The sequence below is a fragment of the Xenopus laevis genome, chromosome 4S (genome assembly GCF_017654675.1).
Source record: "Xenopus laevis strain J_2021 chromosome 4S, Xenopus_laevis_v10.1, whole genome shotgun sequence".
Lineage (NCBI taxonomy): Eukaryota > Metazoa > Chordata > Amphibia > Anura > Pipidae > Xenopus > Xenopus laevis.
The window spans coordinates 124,737,049-124,754,391 of record NC_054378.1 but is presented as its reverse complement, the minus strand read 5'-3'; the positions used below and the strand labels follow the sequence as shown (position 1 = coordinate 124,754,391).

The 17,343-nt window shown below is 42.8% G+C and overlaps 1 protein-coding gene across 1 annotated transcript in view; it reads left to right on the top strand.

The window, feature by feature from the left end:
• Positions 1 to 315: 315 nt before the first annotated feature.
• Positions 316 to 17,343, top strand: part of LOC121393379 (synaptoporin-like) — a 140,550-nt gene continuing 123,522 nt past the window's right edge. The window contains exons 1-2 of the mRNA XM_041561793.1: positions 316 to 439; positions 550 to 615. Of these exons, the coding sequence (XP_041417727.1) occupies positions 422 to 439; positions 550 to 615 (84 nt within the window). The 5' untranslated portion in view covers positions 316 to 421. The remainder of the gene's footprint in view (positions 440 to 549; positions 616 to 17,343) is intronic.

Sequence of the window (17,343 nt, the reverse complement as noted above, 5' to 3'; positions counted from 1 at the left end):
CTATTGGCAATAAAATGCCTCCGTAGCTTTCCTTCTCCTTTAAATCCTAACATGTATTGTACTCAAAAGTTGTTTTATTTTAATGATTATTCAGTAGCCCAATAAAGCTATGACCTTTTTTTCAGTGTTTGTTCATTATTTCTCACGTCCTATAAGCCTCTCCGTGAATGTCGGCAAAGACACCCTTGGCAAGAGCCAGAAGCAAATTCTGAGGCTTTTCTCTAAACATGGCTCTCGTTAGGACCCAGAGGGAAGCCTCAGCTCCACCACTCTACGTCCAACCTCGCTGTGTTGCTCGCTATGTTAGAATAAAAATAAAGTGTTCCATGAGCTTCTGTCATCTCGTGTGTTTTGTTGAAGCCCCTGGTTGTGGCTTGTAGTGGAAAATTTTGAAAAAAAAAATAATCATCATAGGGACCTAATGGATCTTTTTAATCAGGTAAGTCAAAGAGTATTTTGCCGGTGCACTGTTCTTTATGGATTATTTTTTATATACATATACACAGAAAACTCTTCTATTGTGCTGAATATATTGTTTCATTTCTAAAGATTGTATCATCTGGCTCTTTTCGGATACTAAAGGAACCGCTAGCTTTTCTCCGAGCCCTGGAATGGGTAAGTTTAAGACTAAAATAATCTTTTTTTGACCCAATGCCACCCTTCCATGCCCATTGTTGCCTATCCTAACAGTGTTTTGTATGTAGGATGGTGTCTGGTGAGCTGGTTACACTCTTACCCCCATCTCTAGGTGTATATTAATGTGATGTATACAGTGTATTTTGTTGTTTGGATATTGTATGCAGCCATGTGGGTGTCTATGTGTTTAACAGATGGATGTTTACCATGAATGAGGGCATCAGAACTGGCATTCGTTTGGGCTGTATATAGAATTCGACATGCCTTGTTGAGCGCTGCTCTCAGCTTGACACTCTCTCAAAGTGTCAATGACTCACACCAGGTTGTTAAACATGACAATAACTTGCCATTGTGCAGATGTGTTAAGTTGGATCTCAGCAGATGCCCGGGAGGTGTGAAGGGCGACTGGAGAATAGAATGTAAATAAAGCTGTTTTGTAGAATCGGTTGAATAGACTAATGTCCATCACATGGGGTGAGCTTCTTCTCTAGCAGCAGAGACTGGCGGCAGCTGAGATGCCATGACAACTCAGGGCAGAGATAGACAACCTCTAGGAATGCAGATGTAGAACTAGAACTTTCAGTGTCTTCCCTCCTTTTGTGGTGGCAGAGAAACAATCTGGTTACTAGTTGTCCAATATCTGGAGAGTCAAATCTCCACAACTGAACAAGGGACCACCAAAGACAAATGACCAGCTCCTGCACCACATCTTGACATGGGCCACTCAAAATAAAAACACATTAACAGTAATTAAACCCAAGCGATAGGGGTGTAGGTGGGGATCATCCATGGGCCCCACCACTGCCCCTTCAGGGAGATTATGGGTCATGGATAGGGTAAAGAAATATAGTTTGCTGGGGGGTAGCAATAATATGAACCTGCAGAGATGACTAATGAAGCATGCTAGTGTTGATGCCCTCAAGAACTTGTGTATCATAGCTCCCAGCAAAAGCTTTTGGGAAAATAAAACCAAAAGTGTAAAAATATGAATTAAATAAACCATACTTCTGATCACTAGCCAGTACAGACATGAGACCTATTATCCATATTGCTCAGAACCTGGGGTTTTCTAGTTAAGGAGTCTTTCTTTACTTTAGGTGTCCATTCTTTTAATCCATTAAAAAAGCATTTATACATTAATTAAACTCAATAGGATTGCTCTGTCTCCAATAAGGATTAATTATAACATACTTGGGGTCAAGTACAAGGTACTGTTTTATTACTACAGAAAACAAGGAAATCATTTTAACCAAGCTGAGCTTTCTGGATAACAGGTTTCCAAATAACGGACCTCATGCCTGTAGTAAAATTATAGTTCCTCAGAAGATGGCACTTGGGTAAATGGCAGTTTTGTAGGTATTGGTGGTGAAATGGGAGAGAACTGGAGCAGCCAATAAGTTCAATTGCATTGTAGAATTTAATTGCATGTGTACAATCGGACGTGTGCAGCAGCTCGGTGTAATCAAAGGGATTCAAGTTGCTGCTTTCCAGCTGTCAGATGCTACCGACCAATAGGAGGAGGCTGTTAAAAAGCCAGGATTTGCCATTCATGGCAGCTTTGGGTGTGCAAAGATTTCATCTCTGGATTTGTGGCTGTTCCGTTGAATGAATGCAAGTGGTTAGTAGAAATTAAGCACTGTGGGTTTACACATCCTGGTGTAGTGCTACTAACGAGGGTTGATAAACTGGCAGTTTCAATAAAGAGGGTTAACGGCAAAGCAGGGGTTTCTAAATCATTGGACTGCCCTCTCTAGGGCATCAATACAGTGAGGGAAGGAGGCTCAGCCTGAATTTTCTTGAGGGGCAATTATACTGTTTTGGCTACAATAACAACAATTATGAATGTGTTTCCATATGACCAGAACCTTGTTATGAGTGAAGTGGGGGTAACCAGGTGATGGATGGACCACCCACCCCCAGAAATTATGAAAGCCTCTACTATGATACATCTCCCCTGCATTAAAACAAAACAGAAACGAGGAAACGAGAACAGAAATTTGGCTGAACAATGTCACTGTTTATTTGTCTGATCGCTGGCCGTGACGATATCTTTAGGTCAGATGACACGGTTTTCCAGTAGGGCTGAGGGACGCGCTTACACCGCTGAACTGAGAGCTCTGGGTATGTCATGTGGCATTAATGGAACGTGTTGTTACTGTACATACAGCGAGCATTGCCTCTTAGGCTTTTATTATCTGAATTTTTCATATTGACACTTTTCTTACTGTACCCGGAATTCCTCCTAATAATAAAAAAATATATTTTTTGCCAAATGAAACACAATTTAATTCTAAATCACTTTCCAGTATACATTCATTGCACCTTTTCCAGTTATTCACATCACCGCTGGTCCTGACATGTGCCATTGTGTTCCATGTACAAAGCAGCCGTAGTCAGCTCTCCTGCCAAGACTGCAATTCCCACAATGCCTTGCGTGTTCTGGATAAACAGACCTGTGAAAGGAAAATGCAAATATAATTGTAACTGGAAGAGAGCTGCGTTTTTTAATGGTACTTGCAGTCAGTAGCAGCAGTGCAGGGAATATAAGGAGAACTGAACCCTAAAAATTAATATAGTTAAAAATGGCATATTTTATATAGTGAACTTATTGCACGAGGCTAAAGTTTGAGCTTGTCAATAGCAGCAATGATCCAGGACTTCAAACTTGTCACAGGGGGTCACCATCTTGGAAAGTGTCTGTGACACTCACATGCTCAGTGGGCTCTGATTGGCTGTTGAGAAGCTAAGCTTAGGGCTCGTCACTAATTATCCAGCAGAAAATGAGCTTCCCTGGCTGTAATATAAGCTGATGCTACAGGTTTGCTGATTATTCAATTCTGATGCTAATTGCACTGGTTTCTGTGCTGCCATGTAGTAATTATCTGTATTAATTACTAATCAGCCTTATATTGTGACATTTCTATTCTATGTGTACTGTATATTGTGAGTGGCTCCCTAAGCTCAGTAAGTGACAGCAGCACAGAGCATGTGCAGTGAATCAGCAGAAAAGAAGATGGGGAGCTACTGGGGCATCTTTGGAGACACATCTTTACTGCTAAGGGTCAGGGCACACGCTAAGTTACGGGGAGATTTAGTCGTCTGGCAACAAATTTCCTCTTCTTCCGGTGGCCAATCTCCCTGAAAAGCCTTCCCGTTGGCTTCGGAAAACGAAGCGCTCCTAGTGTTATCCTGCCAACAATTTTCTTTCTAGCTGGCGGGAAGGCAGGGGAAGGCAGTTCGGGAAAATTAGTTGCCCCAAAGAAGAGGAGATTTGTCGCCAGGCTACTAATCTCCCCGAATCTGACCAGGTGTCTCTGCCCTAAGAGATTGAGAGAGAAAGGACTTTACACTCCCATAAACTGCCCCCCTTGTAGAGATAATAAAAGTAATTAGGGTGGGTTGAAAATAGTCCAGGGGTCTGATTTCAGTTGGTCACATAGTGGGGGTCATTTATCAACACTGGGCAAATTTGACCTTGGGCAGTAACCTGTGGTAACCAATCAGATTGTTGTATTCATTGTTCTACTTGCAGCTGGCTTTCAAAAGCTAATCACTGATTGGTTGCTATGTGGTTGCCCATGGGCAACTTTGCCCAGTGTTGATAAATGAGTCTGAGTGTGACATGAAACCTCACCCTAAATTAAGGCCCTGACTTAATGTGTTAATTGGGTGGTTCACCTTAAGTTACAGAGTGGACAAATTTAAGCAACTTTTCATTTGGTCTTCATTAATAATTTTTTTTATAGCTTTTGTAATTATTTGCCTTCTTCTGACTCTTTTCAATTTTCAGATGGGGGGTCTCTGAGCCATCTAAAATCAAATACTGTTAAAGACAGTGAATTTATTGTTATTGGTTTTTATTATTTTTTATTATTTGTGTTTTTTGAGTTACTTCGCTTTTTTTGTTCAGCAACTCTCCTGTCTGCAATTTTAGCCATGTGGTTGCTAGCACTCGCATTACCCTAGCAACCATGCATTGTTTGGAATATAATTAGGAGAGGCCTGAATAGATAGATGAGGAATAAAAAGTACCAATAACAATAGATGTGTTGCTTTACAGAGCATTTGTTTTTAGATGGGGTCAGTGAAAATTCAAAAACTATCAAAAAGAAAAAATGAAGGCCAATGGAAAAGTTGCTTAGCCATTCTTTAAAATACTTAAAGTTAACTTAACAATGAACCACCCATTTAATGAAGCAAAGCACTAAAATGGGTGGAAGATAAATCCTGCAAGGGGAAGTCAAACGTATGACAAATTCACAGATAGACTATATGATAAAGTAGTTGCACCTGTTGTCATGGAAGAAGTGCAAGGAGTTGACTTGGGGTTTAAGAGGTTTAAGAACTTCAGCTGGACAGGTGAGATGTAGTGCTGGGCAAATAAATTCGCCAGACACAAATTCGTGCCGAATTTCCGCTTTTGCAAAACTGCATCGAAAAATTCGATGGCGAAAATTCGATTACATGAAAAAAAATCGGAAGCGCGTCGGAATAGTCGCTTGCATCAAAACCACCACACGTCAACATTATTCGGACGTCCATTGACTTTAACGCTGTTGTCAAAAACAATGCAAGCGTCAAATCTGGCGCACATTTTTCCACAGTTTCGTAAATTTTGTGGGAATTTCGAAAATTTTACGCCAAAACGAAACGCGACAAATTCACCCATCACTGGTGAGATGTTCCTGTAATTTAGGCAATTGCTCTAGTGTGTGTTGTCAGATATAAGCAAACAGCTTGGTAAAACTTCATGACTTGGATGGTGGAATGAGGTTTGTATCATACCAGTATCACTCTATGTCTCAAAAGGTCATCCTTGTGAGACCGTAGAGATAAGCAGAGAGAGAGAGAGAGATGGAGGTGCCTTCAACTTCAAAGCAACTTTTTGAAAGGTAAATGAGGTTCAGAATTAACAGTTCATTGATGCTTTTTATGTAATGTATCTCAGTGTAGTCACTAGGAGAACATAGCTCCTCAACATAATGTCACCCAAAACTCTATTGCTTCATTATACATTTTACAAAGGGACTAAGTTTTACCTGCAACTTACTTGCTGCTTTCAAAGTAAAACTCCCAAACTTGGCTGCCCTTTTATTAGACACCAGTGGGATCACCTGATGGCTGTGCAGGTCATGCAGCCGGGCCCCCCATCACCCTCCAGAAACAGACATAGCGGTGGATTCAAGTGCGTTTTTGCTTTACTTGATTACCTTGTATTTCCACACTGGCACAATCTAGCAAGTGTTAGTACATTATTCCCCTGGTCTTTTATTAGTTTCTTCTTTCCATTTTTAGCTATAGACTGATTCATGCAGTTCCTACAGGGGGAGCTTTGGTTATTCAAAAAAGGTTTTCCAGGATATTGCTGAATTCCCAAGGTATTGAAATAGGTTGAACTCTTTGAAGATAAGCACAAACAGTTCAGCAATCTTCAGCCATTTGCATTAAATTATCACCATTTAGTAAGTCAATTAAGAGCCTCCATCTGTATGATTTCTCCCACTGCAAACAGTTCACTCATGTTTTTGGTTTTCCAGACTGATTTCCTACATCTGTCAAACTGATTCCAACATGAGTGGCTGAACTGTTTGTTACACAATGCAAAAATTAGGGATGCACCTAATCTAGGATTCGGTTCGGGGTTCGGCCAGGATTTGGTCTTTTTCAGAAGGATTCGGCTTCAGCCCAGCTGAACCAAATCCAATTCCTAATTTGCATATGCAAATTAGGGGCAGGGAGGGAAATCACGTGACTTTTTGGCACAAAACAAGGAAGTAAAAAATGTTTCCCCTTTCCACCCCTAATTTGCATATGTAAATTTGCATATGCAAATTAGGATTCAGATTCAGTTCGGTTTTCGGCCAAATCATTTGCAAAGGATTTGGGGGTTCAGCCGAATCCAAAATAGTGGATTCAGTGCATGCCTAGCAAAAATACTAGGGATGCCAAATCCAGGATCCGATCTTTTCCAGCAGGATTCGGATTCAGCTGAATCCTTGTGCCTGGCTGAAACTGAATCTGAATCCAAATTTGAAAATGTAAATTAGGGGAGGGAAATCACTTGACTTTTTGTCACAAAACAAGGAAGTAATATTTCCTTTATATATTTGCATATGCAAATTAGGGTTCGAAATCAATTCAGTATTCGCCCAAATCTTTCAGCAAGGATTCGGCCGAATCCCAAATATTGGATTCGGTGCATTCCTAGAAAATACTAACATCAACCGTTTTAAATCTCAAAATATTTCCTTTCTTGTCATCACAAGTAAAACTCTTTGCTTAAATCTTCATGTACTCGGGCAATAACAGGCCACCGTATTGGATTCCCAATGGCCACGCTTGCACATGGAAGAAACAATAATCATTGTGGCTTCAGGGCTCCAATTTGGCACACAAGCTTCATATTCGCAGAGAATCCCCTTACATACAGTAGTAGGGAAATATGAATTCTCTAAAAAAAATTAAATTTTTTTAAAATAACAAAATTACATTAAATTAAAAAGAGGAAAAGCAAATCAAATATTAGACTTTATAGGAAAAGGTAACGGATGTTATGCAGCCTCTTTGTACTGGTGACACCTTGATTAGTCTTGGGTTTTGGAGGCCGAGTCTACAGAAAGAAATCACTACATTTCATGTATCATCTGCCTTTAATTCCACTGGGCAGTGAGCTTCTCTTGGCATTTGCTTTCATCAACATACTGTATACACTCCATTGTCTTATATCTGTACATAGCACATGTTTGCAGATCAGTGAAAAGCAAAGCACATGGGTTTCTACCATCCTCTGTCTAAAGACTCGAAGTGACACACTTGTCAGATCTGTGTAGTATAAAGTAATAGGATGAGTCACAGCACCCAATTAGATATAATGTAGATCTGGGATCTCCAAAGAGTGTCTCTTGTTTCTACACAAACCAATGATAACCAGTAAGCTATATTTGTATTTACACTTTAATCAGAACAATGTCATTTTCAGTGACCCTCAGAGTTCCCTGTATAACTCAGCCTGCAGCCTTGTGTCTTTATATGGTCACAGAACAACCCCTCAGTGACTTCTAATATCCTTATCATTTACAGTAGGGGGTACATTATCCCTTATAATACATGAGTGATACTCAGAGTTCCCTGTATAACTCAGCCTGCAGCCTTGTGCCTTTATATGGTCACAGAACAACCCCTCAGTGACTTCTTATATCCTTATCATTTACAGTAGGGGGTACATTATCCCTTATAATACATGAGTGATACTCAGAGTTCCCTGTATAACTCAGCCTGCAGCCTTGTGCCTTTATATGGTCACAGAACAACCCCTCAGTGACTTCTAATATCCTTATCATTTACAGTAGGGGGTACATTATCCCTTATAATACATGAGTGATACTCAGAGTTCCCTGTATAACTCAGCCTGCAGCCTTGTGCCTTTATATGGTCACAGAACAACCCCTCAGTGACTTCTAATATCCTTATCATTTACAGTAGGGGGTACATTATACCTTATAATACATGAGTGTTACTCAGAGTTCCCTGTATAACTCAGCCTGCAGCCTTGTGCCTTTATGTGGTCACAGAACAACCCCTCAGTGACTTCTAATATCCTTATCACTTACAGTAGGGGGTACATTATCCCTTATAATACATGAGTGATACTCAGAGTTCCCTGTATAACTCAGCCTGCAGCCTTGTGCCTTTATATGGTCACAGAACAACCCCTCAGTGACTTCTAATATCCTTATCATTTACAGTAGGGGGTACATTATCCCTTATAATACATGAGTGATACTCAGAGTTCCCTGTATAACTCAGCCTGCATCCTTGTGTCTTTATATGGTCACAGAACCCCTCAGTGACTTCTAATATCCTTATCATTTACAGTAGGGGGTACATTATCCCTTATAATACATGAGTGATACTCAGAGTTCCCTGTATAACTCAGTCTGCAGCCTTGTGCCTTTATATGGTCACAGAACAACCCCTCAGTGACTTCTAATATCCTTATCATTTACAGCAGGGGGTACTGTGTGTGAGTTAACAAACATGTTTATACAGAGAGAACGCCTTATGAACCATTTCAATACATTTTGGCAGTTGCTAATGTAATAGAATAGTTCCAGCAAACAACACATTGAATGTCCCATTGCATTTACTGCTGTTGTTAAATTGATCTAGACGACATGTATTTCAACCCGAACAAATGAATATGTTGCTGGCAGGCGGGGTGGCGGCAGTAGGGAAAGGTCGCAGGGAGTTGAGAGTATTTATACAGCGGGGCTCAGTAGAATGCGCTACTTGTGTTTGATTCACATACAGATGGGAAATGAGACGCAGCTGCTCCCAGTGATTGCGCTCGCAACTCTCCCCATTCTCTGTAATTACAATCATTTGAATTTGTTGCAGGTAACTGATTCAGCGGATGTCCGGACGAGTCACATGACCTCATTTACATATGTCAGGCTATAAATACAGCTGATAGGGAACGTATAACAATGTACTTTTCTGCACTTGCTTAACTGTGGCCCTCCAGCTGTTCCTGAATGCACTGCGGGTCAATGGGAAGGGCTGCACTTGATGGACTTTTGTCTTTTTTCAACACAAATTAACTATATAACTATAAGGCCCTTTGATAGCTAAAGTTGTGTAGGGACCCATAGGGTTAAGGTGCCCTAGATGCCCATGTAGCTAGTTGTAATTTATATATCCCAGTTATTGGTCAAGAGGTGTTGTGACCACTTCCTGTCACACTTTGGTACAGTGAGTGAGAAGGGGTGGATCTTCCTCAGGGTTGCCAGATTGGTGGTTTTCCAGCCAAATTGGGCTACTAATTTAAAGCCCAGGCTGGTTTTGAAAGTACAAACTAGCCAAGATATGGATTTTGGCTAGTTTTTGGGCCTTTGGTTGGTTTGTACTTTGGAAACCAGCCAAAGTTGTTTTTTTTTCCCTAATGTGCCAAGCCTGCGTCTCCCAATGCATGTTGGGTAATGTAGTTTTTGAAGTTTAATGTATGAATACAATGCCCAGCATGCAATGGGACTGACTTGTGTAGAAGTCGGGAGTTACCAGATTTTGGGCTCTGTACCCCAGTGTCCCGTCACTCTTAAGCAATCTCGCATTTTCCAGTGACTTTTCTCAATTTCAAACGATCTTGTGGCAAAAATCTGCTGGCCACCAAAATCTCAAGAGGTTGAGCTGTTTTATTGAAATTGTATGTGTATTAGAGCCTTATGGGGCCCCTATACCTCCTGGGCCCCCCTCTGTAGTTACGCCCCTGGTGATGGGCTAATCTGTCCCATTTTGCTTCGTGAAAATTTTGTGAAACAGTCAAAATTTGAAAAAGGCATATTTTCACATATATTCATTTATTTTTAGACCTTTTTTTCATTGCACATATTGTGCTATTTTGGGCTACTTTTGAAGTGCCTCTTGGCTAGTTTTGGGCTGGTTTTGTAGCCAACTTTGGCTGGTTTTAAAAATTAAACCTGGCAACTCTGATCTTCCTCTTTGGTTTCTGGTTGCTGATCCATCCGGATGTTTCCAGGGAGCCTGTGTGCACCAAGGCCCAGTAAAGCCAGTGTGCCCTAGAAGGACCTGAATCTCTAGTGTGGAAGTCGGGGAACAGGGACCCCGTGAATGAGGCTAGTGAGTGTCAGGAATATAATTGTTATAGACTCTCTAGGCGAGTAAGACGGTGAGGGAAGAGAGAAAGAGCAGCTTTGTGCTCCATCAAGGAGGTGTAACAGGGAGTAGCTTCCCAGTCTTTAAGATTTGCCTACAGTGAAGGGACACAATGGATAGGGTGTCAGGCTTTAGTTTCTCCTCCCTGACCCCTCCACTGGGTGAGATCCAGACCGTATGAGGTATTTCTGCCTGGAGGTGCTGTACTGCATTGACTACATCCTCAGGGAACGCACCTGCATCTGCCTCTGATATACCATCTGAGCTGTGTGCCTATATATTCTGCAAATGCCTCTTTACTGATGTAAGTAGCCTGTGGATCATTTGTCTCTGACAAATAAAGTTATTTTTTTCTGTTTGTCTGCAAGAACCTCCTGGCGCCCATTTCTTTATTGGTTAAAGCACAGTAGCCTGTGGGAGTCGCAGTTGCGCTCCACCGCACTTTCATTTCTTCCACTTTGGCCCTGCCTTAAGCGTTAGAGTCCAGTGTAACCCATGCTCTAGTATACTAGCTGGTGATTAACCCCATTGGCCAGGATAGTCCAAAAACGTGTTAATGTTGTGTTTCACTTTGCATTTAAATGGGTGGACCCTAACCAGCGCCCAATCCGCACCCACCCACACAAACTTTCGACTTCCTTTTATAGATCTGGCGCTGCCCCACCCCACCAATGACATCACAAAAGGGGCAGGGCAGACAGGTGTGTGACTATAAAACTAGGAGGCGGATGCAGGCAGTCTAAGGTCACAGGCGGGGAGAGCAGACAGGAGAACTCAACCCGACCCTCAAATGGGGAAGTGAGGTCGGCCCGAACCTGCCCAACCCGCGGGTAAAACGACAGGTCCCACTAGTATCGGGTTGGCCCGCACATCACTAATAGGAGAGAGTCTAAATAGAAAGATGAATAATAAAAAAATAGCATCAACAATATATGTGTAGCCTTGCAGAGCATTTGTATGTTTTTCTGACAAAAAGTCACATGATTTTCCTACCGCCCCTAATTTGTATATGCAAATGAATATGCAAAGTAGGATTCGTATTTGGTTCAGCTGGTCAGAAGGATTCAGCTGAATCCGAATCCTGCTAAGAAAAGGCAAAATTTCTGGCCGAATCCTGAACCCAATCCTGGATTTGGTGCATCCCTAAAAATTAGAACCTCAAATCATTCAGCTTTCTGGTTGCAAGGATCCCTGTCCCTAGCAACCAGTGATTACTCCATCGCTACTCTAAAAATGTCCACCTCAACTCTCTAAAGCCTCTTTAGAGGACAAGGAAAGGCCACTCACAATAAGGGGTGTAGGCAATACCTGATTGCAGAGTCAGTTAGCTGAAGCACGGCTCCTTTTAAAAGATCCTTAGTCGATTATTTTCAAAAACCGCAAAGTATAGCAGTAACATTACCCAAAATGCATTGCACTGGTCTCATGACCAAGACTGTCGCGCATGCGCAATACTTATTCTTTGGTTTGGCTGCATGCACAAATCCGATGTCTCGCGAATGCACTTTCGTCCCCTGGAGCTGACTGCATCTGAAGAACCAGCACTGCTATGCCCGCCCTCCTCACAGATGCGCAGATGCATGGAAAGAACACGCATGGTGGCGTGATCCGGTTGAAAATGTCGCCCTCGGTCTTCTAATGAAGAGATAACCAGGGAGAAATTATTGCCATCTGAGAGAGGGTAATGCAACTATTTAAATGATCCACTTACTAAAAATGGGCTTTCCTTGTCCTTTAAGAGCCCCATCATTTAAGTTGATCTAAACCTCCCTAAAAAAAAGTATCTGAGTTACTGTATTTGCGGTTTTACTCTGTTAATACCTGGCTCAGCTGAGGGTCAGCAACCCAAGGGTTAACTGAATACAGAGTGCGCATAGAAAGTGCAGATACAGGGACACATTTTCTAAAGGGCGAAGTGACTAATGCTGGCGAAAATTCACCAGCATGACGTCATTTCGGTACTTTGCCGATTTACTTACGGTCCCTGGAATAACTTCGATAGACTCTAGCGGTAATTTGCTCCCTTACGCCTGGCGAATGGACACGCAAACTATGCAAATTCACTAAGATACGGATTTTACTGAACGTTACCTCTTGTGCCAGACTTGCCTTCGCCACCTCAGACCAGGCGAAGTGTAATAGAGTAGATAGGAGTTCCTCAAAAAACGCTGGCGTCTTTTTTTTCCTTTTTTCAGGGTGATAGGCTGCACAAGAGCGTAAATATTTTTTGGGTAACCGGGCTTCCCCCCTACATTTCCTAACATATGGCACATAAACTATACACTGGGCTCTTGTGTAGGGCAATATAATAACTTTATTTATTTTATTAAGGTTTCCCGGGCTTGTGTAGTGTAATGTATTTGCTGCAACATATACGTCCATTCAACTTTAACTTCCCGCCGTATGCAAATTAGCCAACGCTAGCACTACTTCGCCAGCGTTCGGGGCTCTGCACGCAACTTGGGATTTTAGTGAATAATCTTGTCCTGGCGAATCTACGCCTGGCAAAGTGTAGTGAATGCACTGTGAGTGAAGTCGTCACTGGCAAATTTTCGGAGGTTAATAAATTTGACTGATACTCTGGACCTTTAAAGAAAGCTATACAGTTAAAAGTATAAAACTGTCCAAATCTGCTTATATTTCAGAAACCACTAAAAAATAGAAAAGTAATGCGAGGACCCACCTGAGAGTATATACTTTTAAATAATTTTTGAGGGTGCAGATCCTTATTAAGATTTACTTTTGGACCCTTTGGGGTCCACTTATCAGAACTGCTCCCGACTTCAATTCTAATGGCACCCATGCTTAGGTCTCCTCCATCTCCAACATTCTAAATGTTAGTTGGATGGTAATGCTGTAACGGCTATAGGGCTGGTATTTGGACTGGCTGGAGGAAGCGGAGGTCTATAGGGATCTAACATTTCATCTCTGAAAATATGCAGGAAAGTCAGACTTGCACCTAATTGAGGATTATAGGGGTCAGCGTTGGACTGTCAGCCACATCAGGAGCCTGCAACCCCCCAAGGGCCACCCGCTACCTCCACAGGGCCACTGCTCCAGGTCAAATCTGCTGATCTGGGCCTGTGGGCTCCACCCAGTCCGACGCTGATAGGGGTTGCGTTTGAGTACAGAGGGGCAAGGAGCTACATGGGCCGTCACACAACCTTTCGCTATAGGTTTTTAAAGGAATTATGAATAATGAGAATTTATTTACAGCAAATCTGCAGAACCAAGAGACTTGAGCAATACTTGATACAAAGGAATGGGGCAACATCTCCCTACTAACAGGCTACGGGCAGCAATGGGTTAAGTTTGCTAATACCCTTTAAGCAGATTGTCACCTACAAAACGATGAGTAAGTGGGGACTCTGATTCACAATCTGGCACATTTTAGCAACAGCGAAATGTCGAGAGTATAAATATCACAAGTGAGAAACTTGTTCTTCTGTTGGAAATATTACCCCGGGGGAGGGGTAGCGAACACCATTCTGTACATCAAAGCTGACATTTTCTCTGATAATATTTGGGTAACACTTTTGTGAAGATGGGGTGCTCAATATTGTGTGCCGGGCCCCCCTGCAAACAATCTTCAGAGGAGCACAGCTCACTCCAATCCCTATTCTCCCACCCACTTCCTGACTATGCCCACTTCCAGTTCCACCTCCTACCACTCCCCACCCTAACTCCTCCCACTCCCAGCCCAACTCCTCCCACTCCCCACTCCAACTCCACCCACTCCCCACCCCAACTCCACCCACTCCCCACCCCAACTCCACCCACTCCCTACTCCTGTTTTATTTAACTGAAAAAACAAGCCTTCTTTCAAAAAAAATATTTAAAGGAAATGTAAAGAGGCTGTATATTTACTTATTAAAAGTTAGCAGAGGCGTCCATGAGGCACTTGGGTGAATTAGAGGCTATAAACATTTCCACTCCAAGGGTTCAGTGGGCTCCACCATCCCAACAATAACTGGAAACCAAAGGCTTCCCTGATGTATTAGTCACTGTAACACCTGCATACCTCCCAACTCCCGGGACAATCCCGATTTTGACAGCTCCACCCACAGTCCTAATTGTAACTGAAATGTTCCAACTTTCTCTTTGATCTCCTGCACTGAACAGCCAGAAAAAGAAGCAAAGTTTCTAAAACGCAATTGGTTTTTGGCAGAGAGCCCAGAATATGTGGCAGGTGCACTTACATACATTTGTAACAATTTAAGATAATCCGGTCTCTTGGGGAAACTGTGACTTGCAGTTTAAATGGCAATTTACCTTCATTAGCAAAACTGTAATAACACATAGAAAACCACAGAAATGTGCTCAAACTTTCATAACATGACAAATTTTGTAAAATGAACATGGTAATTAGGGGGTGTGGCCACAAAATGGGTGTGGCAAAAATGTTCACTATGCTCTGCATAACAAATCTTTTTGTCCCTCTTACTATTTCCAAAATGTTGGGAGGCATGTAACTGGGGGCTGTGTAATACTGTTGTTGGGTTGGTGTGACCCCAATATCTCCCTATCTTTCAACAAAGCTCTATATCATGTATATAAAGGGAGGTGACTTGGTGTAAGTTGTAAGCCATGCCTTGCAGGGCCAAAACTAGGAGTATGCAGATAGGGTTGCCACCTGGTATTTTACCGGCCCAGTCGGTAAAACACCTGCCAAGACCGGGCTGGTATTACGAATTTTGCCAGTAAATTTGTAATAGCCTTAAAGGAGAATTCAACTCATAACATGAAAAACCGCTACCCCCTACCCTACATAGACACCCCCTCCCCCCAGCCTATCTGGTACCTGTGGCAAATGCCCCTAACTTGTAACTTACCCCTTGGTGTAGATTCTTTTTTTCTTCGTTAAACTTCAGAAGCAGACCATCATTTTCAGCACATGTGCAGTTGGAGTAGTATTTCAGTCGTGAACAACTATGCATGAACCCAAAATTCAGGACAATTTCCGTAATCGTGACTTTCGGCACATGCGCATTTGTTCGGGACCAGAATATTACTCCAACTGCACATGCGCCGAAAAAACATCTGCTTTCGAAGGTTAATGAAGAAAAGAAGATGGAGGCCGTGAACTCCGAGGACAGCATCTGCACCGTGGGGTAAGTAAAAAGTTAGGGGCATTAGCCCCAGGTACCAGGTAGGCTGGGGGAAGGAGGGAGGGGGGTCTACGTAGGGTAGGAGGGTAGGGTTTTCCATGTAATGGGTTGAATTCTCCTCCTCGGATTTGTGGCATGGCGACATAGGCCCAGGCCTAGGGTGGCAACATTTTGGGGGCGGCATGCCGCCCAGCCGCATCACTAAGGAGCACTGGGGACTCAAAGTTCCCCAGTGCTCCGGTGCTTGACAGCGCGCTTACACACGCACTGAGGAGATGTTGCTCCCAGTAACTTTTTGCGGTGGGGGAGGGGGGCATGCGCGTGTGAGACCCGGTGCCGGGACTGTGCGGCCATGGAATCCGCCCCTGCTTGACCAGCCCCCATTCTGCGGGAAGCTTAAAGGGATACTGTCATGGATTTTTTTTTTTAATGAATCAGTTAATAGTGCTGCTCCAGCAGAATTCTGCACTGAAATCCATTTCTCAAAAGAGCAAACAGATTTTTTTATATTCAATTTTGAAATCTGACATGGGGCTAGACATATTGTCAATTTCCCAGCTGCCCCAAGTCATGTGACTTGTGCTCTGATAAACTTCAATCACACTTTACTGCTGTACTGCAAGTTGGAGTGATATCACCCCCCTCCCTTTTTTCTCCCAGCAGCCAAACAAAAGAACAATGGGAAGGTAACTAGATAACAGCTCCCTAACACAAGATAACATCTGCCTGGTAGATCTAAGAACAACACTCAATAGTAAAAACCCATGTCTCACTGAGACACATTCAGTTACATTGAGAAGAAAAAACAGCAGCCTGCCAGAAAGCATTTCTCTCCTAAAGTGCAGGCACAAGTCACATGACCAGGGGCAGCTGGGAAATTGACAAAATGTCTAGCCCCATGTCAGATTTCAAAATTGAATATAAAAAAATCTGCTTGCTCTTTTGAGAAATGAATTTTAGTGCAGAATTCTGCTGGAGTAGCACTATTAACTGATGTGTTTTGAAAAAAAACATGTTTTCTGATGACAGAATCGCTTTAACGGGTGATGTGATACCGCCCCCTTTTACATCAAGACCTGCCCCTTTTTTGTCACTGCCCGACCCTTTTGTTCCCGCCCCCACCACCAGCTGGTAGAAGATTTATGAAAGGTGGCAACCCTATATGCAGAAGAAGCATGTATCTACGGTGCAACGCTGGGGGTGGGCAGGCCTGGATTTCTGGTGAGGCCACAAAGGCCCGGGCCTAGCACAGCAACATTTTTGGGGGGCATCCGACCCTAGAGAGCACTGGGGACTTACAGCCTCCTCAGTACTCAGTGGCACAAAGACTGATGGGCGGGAGTTAGGACCACAAATCATTTATCGCCACCACTTTCTGCAACACACACTTGTGTATATGTGGGAGAAGTGACTGGTTGGGTTGCAAAGGGTCTGAGGCAGGGGAGAAGCTGGACTGTAAATACAGTCTGAAAATCCCTGGAAATGTGACAACAAAGCAAATCTTTTGTATTTCCCTCTGTCACATCGAGAGTTAAGTACCACAATGTCTTTTAACATCAGCTGGACCTCAGTGTAGGGATCAGAGCCAGGATGCCCAGTGGGAGAAAAACACGGACAAACTATTTATTGAATCTAAATGTAGAAAAATGATCAAAGACAAGGGGCCTCTCTGGGGAGGATTAATCTCCATTCCCTTTCTCTCACAAGTCTCGTGCAATAAAATGCAAAGCTTATCACCTAGGAAACACATGGACCTAATCAGGCCAAGTTTGGAACCTGCTCGCTGTATTGGAAAGGGATGAAAAAAGACTTAAGTGTCCCCTCGGCAGAGTGGGAAGTATAAATAAAAGGCTTTATTGGTGGAATGGCGCTTAGAGCGGAGATGGAGAGTAAACTGCTGATAACGTTATCTGTTGTGAGATGTTTA